Source organism: Pipistrellus hanaki, assembly GCF_964339955.1.
Source record: "Pipistrellus hanaki genome assembly, chromosome: 3".
Classification (NCBI taxonomy): domain Eukaryota; kingdom Metazoa; phylum Chordata; class Mammalia; order Chiroptera; family Vespertilionidae; genus Pipistrellus; species Pipistrellus hanaki.
This window is the reverse complement of record NC_140505.1, coordinates 97,245,903-97,260,278: the sequence shown is the minus strand read 5'-3', so window position 1 is coordinate 97,260,278 and position 14,376 is coordinate 97,245,903. Positions and strand designations below refer to the sequence as shown.

Here is a 14,376-nt window from a genome sequence, read left to right as displayed (position 1 = left end):
GCTTTTGAAATCCGGTAGTATCATTCATCTTTATTTTTTCAAAATTTTTCAGGTTATTATTTTTTCCTTTTTATAACCTTACTGTTTTTTAAAATCAGTTTGTTAATTAAATATCTTACTGAGCCTTTTTAAAATTTTATCCTCACCCAAGGAGTGAGGATAATTTTTCCATTGCTTTTAGACAGAGTGAAAGGGAGGGAGGGGAAAAAGAGAGAAAGAGGGAGAGAGTGAGAGAAACATTCATGTGACATCTATTGGTTGCCTCCCACAAGCATTCGGGAGGGTGGGAGGTGGTGGGAATTGGACCTGTAATCCTCCCATATGCAGGCTGACCCTAAGCACTGAACTGGCCAGCCAGGGCTCTCCTGGGCTTTTGATTGTAATTACTTTGAGTCTACAGCTCATTTGGGGAAACTGACATCTTCACAGTATTGACATTTTCCAATCCATGAATATGGTATATCTCTCCATTTGCTTAAAATTAATTTTATGTAATTACAATAGTCATTAAACCTGTTGCTATATTAACATGCATTTTCTTTGCTGATGTTCTTTCTTTTAAATTTCCAATAAAATGATTTTAAATATAATAATATTACATCCAACAAACCGTAATATTTCAAGGAAAATGGTCTTAAAATAATAATGTTACATGTAATAAACATTAATATCTCAAGAAAAATGATTTTAAGTATGATGTTACCTGCAATAAACACCAATTATTCAAGAAAAAATGATCTTACATATAATATTACATGCAGTAAACATTAATATTTCAAGAATAAATGGAATTTAAGTATAATAATATTATCAAAACTGTACTAAAATAGTATGATATTATAAAAGTTGTAGGAAATATTACAAATCTGAAAATAACAGGATTACGTCTATCCTAGGATATTTTCCCCTCTCTGGCTCCATTTTTGTTAATCTGTTTATATTGTTCATTATTTTCCACAAATGAGTGAGATGATATGATATTTTTTCTTTCTCTTGACTGGCTTATTTCACTTAGCATGATGCTTTTAAAGTCTGTTTTGTTGGATATGAGTATTGGTTCTCCAGTTTTTATTCTTTTCCATTTTCATGGAAAGATTTTTTTCCCATCCCTTCACTTTCATCTTCTGTGTGTTTTTTGTTTTGAGGTGGGTCTCTTATAGACAGCATATAGTTGGGTTTTATTTTTGTATCCATTCAGCTTCCCTACACCTTTTGATTGGAGCATTTATTCCATTTACATTTAGGGTAATTATTGAGAGGTACTTAATTTATAGCCATTTTAATTCTGTATGTCTAGGTTTCCCTCTGTGTTTTTTTTCTTCTTAACAATCCCTTACAGCAATCCCTTTAGCATTTCTTGTAATGCTGGATTGGTGGTGATGAGCCCCGATAGCCTTTTTTTGTCTGGAAAGTGCTTTATTTGACCGTCTATTTTGAATGATAGCTTTGTTGGATATAGTAATCTTGGTTTAGATCCTTGTTTTCCATTACATTGAGTACTTCACTGCCATTCCCTTCTGACCTGAGAGATTCTGATAAATCAGGTGTCAGCCTTACAGGAACTCCTTTGTAGGTAACAGTTTTCTTTTCTCTTGCTTCCTTTAATATTCTTTGTTTTTAATTTTTGGCATTTTAATTATGATGTGTCTGGGTGTGGGTCTATTGGGGTTCTCTGTGCCTCCTGAACTTGTGTGCTTTTTCTTTAACAGGTTAGGGAAGTTTCTTCAACTATTTCTTCAAACACCTTTTCTATTCCTTTCTCTCTTTCTGCCTCTTCTGGCACACCTATTCTAATATTGTTATGTTTCACATTGTCCCACAGCTTCCTGAAGCTGTCCTCCTGTTTTTTTAATTGTTTTTTTGTAAAGAGTTCTGTAATTGATTGATATTTTCAACTCTATTCTAATTCAGTGATTCGAACCTCAGCTTCCCCTAATGCTGTGTATTCCTTCCAATGTGTTATATCATGCTTTATCTGATGTTCTTTTTTCATAGTTGTTATATCTTTTTTATACTGTTGAGCATTTAAAAAATATATTTTATTGATTTTTTACAGAGAGGAAGGGAGAGGGATAGTTAGAAACATCAATGAGAGAGAAACATTGATCAGCTGATACTTAAAAATAATGTTGGAGCCCTAGTCGGTTTGGCTCAGAGGAAAGGGTGGACTGAGGATTGGAGGGTTTCAGGGTTGATTTGGGTCAAGGGCATATGCCCTTGTTGTGGGCTAGATCCCCAATAGGGTCGTGCATGAGGCAGTTAGTTAATGATTCTCTCTTATCATTGATGTTTCTCTCTCTCCCTCTACCTCCTTCTCTGAAATAATAATAAAAAAAAAAGTTAAAAAAATAATAATGATGTTGGAGTTGCTTCCCTAAAAGCAGAAAAATGTGACTCTGGCCTGGTGGCTTACCTGATTAGAGAATGTCGTCTCGTATACCAAAGGGTTGTGGGTTTGGTTCATGGTCAGGGGCACAGATCTAGGTTTTGGGTTCCATACCTGGTTGGAGGCAGCCAGTAGATGTTTCTTCCCTGCTTTCTCTCTCTCTCAAAATCTATAAAAACATATACCTTTAGGTGAGGACCATAAAGAAAAATGCAGCCGAAACCGGTTTGGCTCAGAGGATAGAGGGACAGCCTGTGGACTGAAAGGTCCCAGGTTCAATTCTGGTCAAGGGCATGCACCTTGGTTTCCAGCACATCCCCAATGGGGTGTGTGCAGGAGGCAGCTGGTCGATGTTTCTCTCTCATCAATGTTTTTAGCTCTATCCCTCTCCTTTCCTCTCTGTAAAAAAATCAATTAAAAAAAAAAAAAGAAAAATACAAAAAAAATGTGTTAATTTCAGTTTTGGTTAAGAGAAGATTTTTTCTCTTTAAAACAACCCTTTAATGATATTTGCATTTACTAATAGTTAGCATTTGCCACATTCCTCCCCACCCCCCCACCCACTATATATACACCCAAATTTTGCTTGCAAATTCGTGTCATTCAGCTACAGATTTTATACTATACTCCTGAATACAGTACTTGGCATGTGTCTCCTGAGAATATTTTCTCAAAAAGCTACAATATCATTATCACACTTAGGAAAATTTAACATTTATTCAGTATTATCTAATATATAGTCTGTGTTTTAAATTTCCCCATTGCATAGTAATAGTCTATAATTTTTTTTCAGTCTAGTAATCAAAGACCACACGTTGAATTTAGTTTTCATCTTTCTTTATCTGTAATAGTTCTCCAAATGACAAAATGTCAGTGCCAGGACATTGGAACTTTAAAATAAAGTTTTTTCTGATTTTTTTCTTTTTTAAAAAAAATATATTTTTATTGCCGAAACCGGTTTGGCTTAGTGGTAGAGCGTCGGTCTGTGGACTGAAAGGTCCCGGGTTCGATTCCGGTCAAGGGCATGTGCATTGGTTGTGGGCACATCCCCGGTAGGGGGTGTGCAAGAGGCAGCTGGTCGATGTTTCTCTCTCATCGACGTTTTTGGCTCTCTATCCCTCTCTCCTCCTCTGTAAAAAAATCAATAAAATATATTTAAAAAAAAATATATATATATATATATTTATTGATTTCAGAGAAGAAGGAAGAGAGAGACAGAGATAGAAACATCCATGTTGAGAGAGAATCATGGGTCAGCTGGCTTTTTGCAAGTCCCCCACTGGGGATTGAGCCCACAACCTGGGATGTGCCCTTGACCGGAATTGAACCTGGGACCTTTCAGTTCATAGGCCAATGCTCTATCCACTGAGCAAAACCAGCTAAGGCTAATTTTTTATTTCTTAAAGCAGGGCAAACAGTAAGTTTATATCAAGCTTTTTAAGGTACTCCTTTCTCTTTTTAAAACTGTTTTCAGAGAAAAAGGAAGAGGGAGGGAGGGAGGGAGGGAGGGAGGGAGGGAGGGAGGGAGGGAGGGAGGGAGGGAGGGAGGGAGGGAGGGAGGGAGGGAGGGAGGGAGAGAGAGAGAGAGAGAGAGAGAGAGAGAGAGAGAGAGAGAGAGAGAGAGAAACATCAACGATGAGAGAGAATCACTGATCAGCTGCCTCCTGCATGCCCCCACTAGGGATTGAATCTGCAACACAGGCATGTTCCCTGACCAGGAATGATGACCTCTTGGTTCATAGGTTGATGCTCAGCCACTGAACCACATCAGCCAGGTAGGACATTGGAAGAGTTCAGGACAGTTTTTTCCAGAATGTGCTTCAGTTTGTTTTTTTCTTTTAAGTTTTAAAAGTTTATACCTTTTTTTTTTTTTTTAAATAGAAAGATTTCAATACATTTTTGGACTTTCTCCTTTACATCTCAACTTAATTTTTTATATAATAATACCTTTGGGATTTATTTATTTATGGTAAATCCAAGGACAATTTAAAAAAATTGATTTTTACAGCTTCGGAGACGGGAGGGAAAACAGGGCTGGCAGAGATACCCATTCCATTCCCTGCTTGCCTCGGTAGCTGGTGAATGGAAGGCACTCTGCAACAGTGCTGAAAAGAAAAAAAAAGTGAGTTTTAGAGGGAGAGACACGAGAGAGAGAGAGAAACATCTATTGGCTGTCTTTGCATGCCCCCTATCAGGGATCAAGCTCATATTGATGTAGCTCAAATCATTGTTATGTGTACTATTAATCTATTTGCTATAAATTTGTCCTTTTCATTTTTATTCTTTTTGAGAAAGAATTCTTCTTACTATGCCAATTCTCCTTCAACTTCTAGGACTTTCTTTGAAATGAGGAGAGTTAGTTGTGGGTAGGTATTTGTTGTTAATCCTCATTCAAGGATATTTTTTTCATTGCTATTTTAGAGAGAATGGGAGGAGGGCAGCGAGGGAGGGAGGGGAGGAGAGAGAGAAAGAGAAACAAAGTGAGATGACACATCTATTGGTTGCCTCAGGAGCCTCTACTGGGAATGGGGATCAAACCTACAACCCAGGTATGTACCCCTGACTGGGACTTGAACCGTTGACCCTTTGTTGCTGACGCTCTAACCATAGAACCTCGCTGGCTAGGCAGGGCGTGGCTGGATATTTAAATCACTTAATTAGTAATTAAAGAAAGACAAACTTAAATTTTTTAAGTTGGTAAATATTAAAAAAATACACAGTGAATGAAAATGATGCACATGGGCGTTTTTATAACTCCTGGTGCTAATGCAAGTTGCTTATTTTGTTTTTGGAAGGCATTTTGCTACTGGGTATAAAAACCAGGGCCTGGGCTGAGGAGAAGCCTGCAACCGAGTACATGCCCTTGATGGGAATCGAATCTGGGATCCTTTGGTCTGCAGGCTCATGTTCTATCTACTGAGCCAAACCTGTTAGGAGTCTTTTTATTTTATTAAAAAACATTTTTTTTTTTAATCCTCACTTGAGGATATGCTCCCTTTGATTTTAGAGATAGAGAAAGGGAGAGGGAGAGAGAGAAACATACTTAGTTTTCTTCTGTATGTATACCTGACCAAGGATTGAACCCACAATTTGGGTATGTGCCCTGACTGGGAATTGAACCTGTGACCCTCCATTGTATGAGACAACGCTCAAACCATTTTAGTGAAGGCAAAAAAAATTTTCAGTTAGAGTTTACATTATTTTCTACTGTTTTTGATATCCTCCTCTTGTTATCTTGCTCCTCGAGTATGTTGTATCTTCTAACTCCCTTTCCTTCTCCTATGCCTGGCTGATACCTTTTAGGTCTCATTTTATGTTTTAGAAAGACTTTTCTAAAGAAGATTGGTTAAACACAGAAGCTATGAGATGTTGGCAGAGATGGGAGTTTGAGGTCGTGGGAAAAGGGAACATGATACCATATACATAAAATATGAATTAGGTACTCATTTCTTTTCTTATCCTTTATACAGTATAAAGGTTAACTACATGTTAATAAAGGTTCATAGTGGGTTTTCTTCCCTGTCATCTTAAATAGACTCTGTGCTCTAGGAACAAGCATTCGTTTTTGTCTGACTTTGTTGTTCACCTGTGTCTGGCTCAGCAAATAGTAATTGGTTTTATGATTGATTATATATGGTAAGTGCAGAGAAATTTATCTTGAGAGACAGTTTCCAAGTATATATCTTGGAATTGTAAAACATTGCTAAGAGAATGTTAATTTTATTTATTTGTTTGTTTGTTTGTTTGTTTTATTTATTTCCCCCCCCCCCCAGCATTAAATACATTGAAATTTATTTGCTTTTTTGTTAATTTGTTTCTGTTGATCACAAAATAGTAGTACTTGGATCAATATGATATATGAATCAAAGTACTATCAAGTTTAACAGCAGTAGCAGCAACAATAATAAATTCGGAATACCATTGAAACTGAGAAAAATACTTCAATATGCTATCCGTGTAGATTAGAAGATTGTAAATAAGGTCAACAGCTACTCACTGAATGCCTGCAATTTGATAAACACTAATTGAACACCTGTATGCAGTACCCAGCAGCACTTTCAGGAATGATAAAGAATTTTATTTTATTTTATTTATTTTTTTAAATTAAATTATTATCTTTGTACATATACCATTGCCCCAGAATGTTAATTTTAGATACTATATTAATCCTTATTAATGTTCCCTACCTGTCCAGGACCCCACGTCCCGTCATTGTGGAACCAATGGAGCAGTTTGATGATGAAGATGGCTTGCCAGAGAAGCTAATGCAGAAAACTCAACAATATCATAAGTAAGATTGTGTGATAAAGATATTTTACATATGTACCATCTAGGCTATTTATTATATCACATTTGTTTTAAAATATTTTTGGATTATAAGGTATTCTGTTTAGTCATATAATCTGGTTATTAGAGTGGCCTGGTCTACATGGAATGCTAGTTTTCTTTGTATATGGGAATAACATTAAGTTAATACTTAGAAAAATCACTACTTTTATAATGGCCTGTGGTGGATAGGTAGGAGAATATTGGCAGTATTTATGTTAGAGAAACAATGAACTCTAGATTTATGAAAATATTTCTTTAATTAGTATACTTCAGATATGTAATTAGTTAAAAGGAGACTTTTTTGGGAAGTAGAGTTGGGGGCGGTCCCAGATAAATACCTTGGCACATTTTATCTCTTGTTAGGGTTTAAAAGAAAATTAGCCTATTGTTAAAATATCGTATATTATTTTATCAGTTGCTTTTCACTCAATATGATGCAACTTTAAAAAAAATTTAAATATATTTTTATTGATTTTTGGAGAAGAAGGGAAAGGGAGAAAGAGATAGGGACATCAATGATGAGAGAGAATCATTGATTGGCTGCTTCTTGCACTTCCCACACTGAGGATCAAGCCCGTAAACTGGGCATGTATCCTCCCTGGGAACCGAACAGTGATCTCTCTGGTTCATAGGTCAAACCAAATGGTGATCTCCTGGTTCATTGATCAATACTCAACCACTGAGCCACATCAGCTGGGCTGATGCAACTTTTTATGTAAGTTGCTGTATAAATACATTTTAACCAGTCACTTGTTTATTATAATGAATAAAACTGTAACTGAATTGAACAAATATTGGAATATCTTGGTGCAAGGCACTGTTCTAGATTGTTACCATTGTAACTTTGTAGTGTTACTGCTCTTATGCTGCTTACATTTTAGGTGGTGGAGATATATGATAAGTAATCAACCAAAGAATAGAAAATAAGAACAAAAAAAACACACATTAAAACACCCTGGCCAGTGTGGCTAAGTTGGTTGAGCTTCGTCCTGTGCACCCAAAAGTTTGCCAGTTTCATTCCCAATCAGTACACATACCCAGATTGGGGTTCCATCCCTTATTAGATACCTATGAGAGGCAACTGATTGATGTTTTTCACGTTGATATTTCTCTCTCCCTCTCCCTTCCTCTCTCTAAAATTGGTTAAAAAACCAACAACCCAGAAACTTATAAAACAAATAATAGACTAAAGATTATAAAACATCTGTTAAGTAGTGAGAGTTTCTATTTAATTTACTTTTTAAAAGAAATCAGTATTTTTATTGTAATATGTGTGTATATATATATAAAATTTTATTTTTTTTAGACAAAGGGGAAGTGAGAGGGATAGAGACATAGAAACATCATTGATCAGCTCCTGCTGCATGCCCCATATATGGCATTGAGCTTGTAATGATGCATGTGTCCTGACAGTAAATCAAACCATGACCTCCTGGTTTATGCGTTGATGCTCAACCAGTGAGCAACAACAGTTGAGCAGAAATACTATTTAAAGGACTATTTAAAGCCTAGCCAGTATGGCAGTCGATCAATGATTCTCTCTCATCATTGGTGTTTCTATTTCTTTTCCTCTCCTTTTTAAAAACAACCTTAAAAAAAAGGGACAAAAGAACCACTTAAGCCGAAACCGGTTTGGCTCAGTGGATACAGCGTCAGCCTGAGGACTAAAAGGTCCTGGGTTCGATTCTTGTCAAGGGCATGTACCTTGGTTGGGCACATCCCCAGTACGGGGTGTGCAAGAGGCAGCTGATGGATGATTCTCTCTCATCGATGGTTCTAACTCTCTATCCCTCTCTCTTCCTCTCTGTAAAAAGTCAATAAAATATATTAAAAAAAAAGAAAAAAAGAACCACTTAAAGTGAGATATAAAGGCCTAGATAAAAAGTTACGCATATTGAAAGTTGATTGATACTGTCAAATTGTTCTCTAATAATTTTATACCAATTTATACTAATTGATGTATATTTAAAAATATTTTTCTTGATGATAAATGGGTGTTAGGATTTTAAGATTTAATTGTTCAAAATACTATATCTTGCCTGTTATTTTAATTGGCATTTTTTAATTTTAGTGTAGTTGAATGTTTTTCATTTTATTTGATTCAAATGATATATAGTGGTTGCTTATATGCCTAGTGATGAACATGTTTCATAGAACAAAATAGACGACATTCATGCAGTCTGGGGTGGTAAAATTCATGCAGTGTGGGATAATCAATAATATAAGTAAAATATGGTGACATAGAATGGGAAAAGTGGGTGCTAGGGAGCAGAGGATTGTGGCTCTTTTTTGTTTGTTGTTAATCCTCACCTACAGGATACTTTTTCCATAGATTTTTTAAGAGCATGAAGTGGGGAGAGAGAGAGAGACATTGAAGTGAGAGAGACACATCTATTGGTTGTCTCCCACATGCGCCCTGGAGATTGAACATGCAACCCAGGTTTGTGCCTGGAAATCAAATCTGGCACCCTTTGGTGCCTGGGCTGACATCTAACAGGTGAACGATACCAGTCAGGGTAAGTGTGGCTATTTTACATGTTAAGAAAGCCAACCTGAGATAGTGATATTTGAAGGTGACAGCTTGAAGGGGTGGGTTGGGAGTGAGAAGCTGGCCGTGCAGCTTGCAGAAGTGTGGTGGAGTAAAGGATGATGGTTTGAACAGAAGGAATAGTAAGTGTAATAGCTCTGAGAGAGGGGCATGTTGCAGGAATAGTAAAGGTGTTGGTTTAGCTGGAACATACCATTTCCCCGAAAATAAGACAGTGTCTTATATTAATTTTTGCTCCCAAAGATGCGCTAGGTCTTATTTTCACGGGATGTCTTATGTTTCCATGAAGAATACGGTACACATTTATTGTTAAATGAAAACAAAGGAAATTTATTACCTGTATACGGTATGGTAGTACGGTAGTTGTCAACACAAACCAGACAAACTGTGAATCCTACAGTATCAAGAATTTACTCATTTATTCAATGACAATCATGTCATCATCTTCTGGAACATCATCTTAACAATCCAGTTCCTGAATTTCCTGGTGAATTTCTTGTGACTCCATTTCTTTCAGAATCAGTGGACCAAATCTCTCATGTTTAGCAATAGCACTGTCTTTAAATGAGTACTTCTTGTCAAGGTAGCCTGCTCGCAGTGCATTTGCAATGCAACTGTCAGTGATTTTCTCCCATGAATTCTTCACCCAAGTCATAACTTCTTGCACTTTAGGTTTCACAAAGTTTCCACGCTGATTTCTCTCCATTCTATTTTCAATGTAGTCATTAATTTCCATGTGCAAATTGTCTTTGACTGGCTTGTTTATTGCAGTATCAAGAGTGTGGAGATAGGCCGTCATTCCTGCGGGAATCATTATCTGATGTACTTTTCTTTCGTGAAGAAATGTCTTCATGTCTTTAGCGCGGTGAGGGCTGGCTGCATCCCAGACTAGCAGACCTCTTTGGCTCCCTCGCATAACAAGCGGCAGCATTAAATCGACCCACTTCCTTATAACTGCTTGTGTGGCCCAGGCTTTTTCAGTTTCAAGAATAAAAACGCCCAAAACACGTTCAATCTTTTCCTTCTTGCCCTTAGAAATGATTAAAGTGGGATTTTAGTGCCATCCAGATGAATTGCCAAAATACAGGAAACACGTGCCCTTTCGTAAGCAGTGGAGGGAATGTACACTAAGGAGGCACCCTGCTGTTCAATTGTTGTTTGAGATGATTGGCCCATAAACACTGCAGTTTCATCCATAGCAATCATGTTGGAAAGATTGTATTTAGAGAAGTCAGCATCATCAATAAAGGACTTGAATGCAAGTGCTCGCTTAATAACTTGAGTATCTTCCAACCTAAACAATGTTGTACCGGTAGATCTTCTTAAAGACAGTTCACTTCTCTGAAGGAAATTATCCAGCCAGTGTTGTGATGCTTTGAAGTCTTTGGGGGCTATGTCAAACTGTGGTGCCATTGCAAGGGCAAATTCTTGAATCTGAGCCCTATTCACAACCAAAGCCCCTGCTATCCTGTCAACAACCCATTCACATATCAGGTCTTCCAGCTCAGAAAATAATGGTTGGCGACCTGATCCACACTTGCACTTTTTAGCATTTCCCTTGTCCACTTGTTCAATGAGGTTACCATACTCTGCTCGCCATTTTCAGACCAATCGGATACTCAACATCTTCTCTTTGCAGAAAGCAGTAAGATTTTGGCCCCAAGAGTCTTCCACGATTCCTTTCTTGTACTCCACAGAGTAGCTTTTTCTTTTTGCGCTCATTTCTAGGGGTAAAAAAAAGGAATTGGGGTATCAAGGTGGGGGGAGGTGGGTCACTTAAAATGACACAGGAGGGATCAGAGGGGGAATCAAAATGGCACAGGAGAATCATAGGGGGGATTACCATTTTAGTAACCCCTTTTGATCCTTCTGTGTCATTTTGATTGCCCCCTCTGATCCTTCTGTGTCATTTAAAAAAAATATATATTTTTATTGATTTTTTTTTTACAGAGAGGAAGGGAAAGAGAGAGAGCTAGAAACGTCGATGAGAGAGAAACATCGACCAGCAGCCTCCTGCACACCCCCTACCGGGGGTGTGCCCGCAACCAATGTACATGCCCTTGACCGTAATCGAACCTGGGACCCTTCAGTCCACAGACCGACGCTCTACCACTGAGCCAAACCAGTTTCAGCCTCCTGTGTCATTAAGTGATACCACTCCCCCCACCCCTGTGTCACTGAACACCTTCACCAGACATCCCCCTACCCCTTTATCAGACATTTACCCCCTGGGGCCTGCCTGGGGACTGTCACTGGGCTTGCTGGGGCCTGGATCTGGGCTGGAGCAGGGTCTGCCACTGTCTGTGAACCTTCAGTCATCATGCGGGCGGCCTCGAGCATCAGGTAGTGTCACCAGAGACAGAGCAGCACTCACCACCTTCGCTGCATCCCGTCTTCTCTAATCCTCCTGTTCTTCTACTGCATCTGCGAAAGTCTCCTCCTCTCTCCAGCCCCGCGCTCAATGCTCACTTTGACCTCCGCTCAGCTTCACACAGCAGTGATGTCAGGACTCTGAGTAACATCACTGATTGCTAGACGCCAGTCGGGGCGGCCCTAGCGACCAGTTTACGGTAAATTAATTTTCATTCTGAGACAGAGCCTGGGGGGTGGGGGGCTTATTTTCGGGGGGATGCCTTATATTCCACTCAGAAGGAAACCTGTAAGTAGGTCTTATTTTCAGAGGATGTTTTATTTTCGGGGAAACACGGTAGTATGTGGAAAATAGAATGTATGGATGAGGTAGACAGAAGACATAATTGGAAAGAATGTGGATTTTTAGGCCTTGTAGGCTGTTGAGCTGACTGCCTTTTATATTTTATGAGAAAGGAAGGTTCAGAGTAGTGACTTAAATTTAGGTGGAGTTGATTATAAAGAGCCAGGGGTAGAGTTGGGTTTAGGAGCCTTGCAAAAAATGGATTAGTAGTCACAATGGTGATGGTGAGAAGTGGTGAGATTCTGGATATAGTTTGAGAATAGACTTTGCATTTTGCTGATGTGATGGGCATATGGGAGAAACAGTGTTTAAAGGTTTTTGGCCTAAGTAACTGGAAGTATGGACATTCCTAATGACTTGATTTTCAGAATCCTGTAGGGGGAGGAGATTGGGAGAGGAAGATCAGGAATGCTGTTTGAACATTTTAAGTTTGTGATCTCTTTTGAGCATTAAGGTGGAATGTCAAGTCAGTAGTTGGATTTCTATTTGGATTTTAGATGAGCTGGCTGGGCTACACTTATCTCATGTGACAGAAAACTATGTCCAAGGACTGAACCCTGGAATATTCCAGTACTGTATTTTCCAGCTTATAAGACGACCCCCTAATTTTACAGTTAAAACATAGGTTTAGGCCTATATTCGCTGTATAAGACTACCCCCCACTTCCGAGGCAACACCAGTTCTTTTTTTAATAGACCGCCTCTCTGACTCTGGCCAATTTGAGCAGGCTTTTTACTAGAACACAGTGTAGCTTCGGGTACAGAGCAGTCTTATACAGCGAATATAGGCCTAAACCTATGTTTTAACTGTAAAATTAGGGGGTCGTCTTATACGCCGGAAAATACGGTATATACAGGGAGGAAGGAATCAGCAAAGACTGAGTAAGAGCCATTATTGGAGTAGGGAGGACAGCTAACAGAATATCCTGGACGCAAGAGAAAGAATTATTTCAGGGAAGAAGTATTAGTACTAGCCCTATATAATAAAAGGCTAATATGCAAATTGTCCCTATGGGTGGGAATTTAACTGGGAATTAGATGTGAACTGACCACTGGGTGGCAGCACGGAACATGGCAGGTGTTGGTGATGCAGCGCTGGGGGCGGGCAGCAGTGGAGGTGCAGGTGGCCTGGATGGGCCCTGAGAAGAGCAGGACCATAGTGGAATGGTGGAGCAGGTGAGTGGGTGGCAGCAGGCCTAGGCAGGTGCGAAGGGAGGCCCCGGCTGGCAGCAGCACCAGGCAGCTGGGGAAGGGAGACCCCTGCTAACGTTGGTGGTAGGCAGGCAGGGAGCCAGGGGAGGGAGGCTCTGGCTAGTGATGACAGGCTGCTGGGGGAAGGGAGTCCCTGGTCAGCAGCCACTAGGGACCCTACCCGTGTGTGAATTTTGTGCACTGGGGCTATACTTAGTTATAATTTGTAACCATTTAAATCTCTCTCATTATGCCATTTTTCAAAGACTTACTATGATATCCTATTCTGTTGACCTTTTTTCTGGTTATAGCTTATCACTACAAATTTGAAATAGAGGATTCTTTTGGATTCAGGAATTAGAAAACTGGAATTATAAGGGTGTTTTAAGAAATGGAACTTATGGACAACATTTGTTTGTGTATTGATTTAATTATCCTAACAAACCCATAAGATCTCGGTATATTCCACATTTTACTTCTGCAGAGTGATGCTGAGAGGGAAAAATGTTCACAAAGCATTAGAGCCACCATTCAAATTTATTTTAAATCCCCAAATTTATATTGTTTCAAAAGTGTTTCCTTTGAGAGAAGGAATAATATTTATTATTGTTATTATTTTTTTAATATATTTTATTGATTTTTTACAGGGAGGAAGGGAGAGGGACAGAGAGCTAGAAACATCGATGAGAGAGAAACATCAACCAGCTACCTCCTGCACACCCCCTACTGGGGATGTGCCCGCAACCAATGTACATGCCCTTGACCGGAATCGAACCTGGGACCTTTCAGTCCGCAGACCGACGCTCTATCCACTGAGCCAAACCGTTTTTGGCAGAAAGAATAATTTTTAACATATATTATTATAATCAGTATCTGAATGAGAAACTACTAACTAATAATTCTTTGGGAATAATTAGAGGGTGGTAGATCCCCTTATTTCTTTCCTAGAGAGTGCTTTAAATCCTCACCTGAGGATATGTTTTTATTGCTTTTTTTAGAGAGTGAGGGAAATGAGAGGGAGAGAGAGAAACATTGATGTAAGAAAGAAACATTGATCTGTTGCCTCTGACATGCAACCCAAATGTGAATCAAACCTGTAACCTTGGTTTGTGCCTTGATGGAATGGAATCTGAGATCTTTTGGTGAATGGAATGCACAGATTACACTCCCACCTGCCAGATCCCCAGACAGTATTTTTTAAAAGAACAAA

At 38.8% G+C, this 14,376-nt stretch overlaps 1 protein-coding gene across 8 annotated transcripts in view; it reads left to right on the top strand.

Annotated features, from left to right (window-relative positions):
* The window catches only part of PSPC1 (paraspeckle component 1), a 136,858-nt gene that overhangs the window by 24,164 nt on the left and 98,318 nt on the right, over window positions 1-14,376 (top strand). For all 8 annotated transcript variants that reach the window (XR_014794594.1, XR_014794595.1, XR_014794596.1 and 5 more), the window contains exon 3: window positions 6,582-6,677. Coding sequence is in view for 1 of the 8 variants with exons in the window: in XM_084878583.1 (XP_084734709.1) it covers window positions 6,582-6,677 (96 nt within the window). In the remaining 7 variants the exon portion in view is untranslated. The remainder of the gene's footprint in view (window positions 1-6,581; window positions 6,678-14,376) is intronic.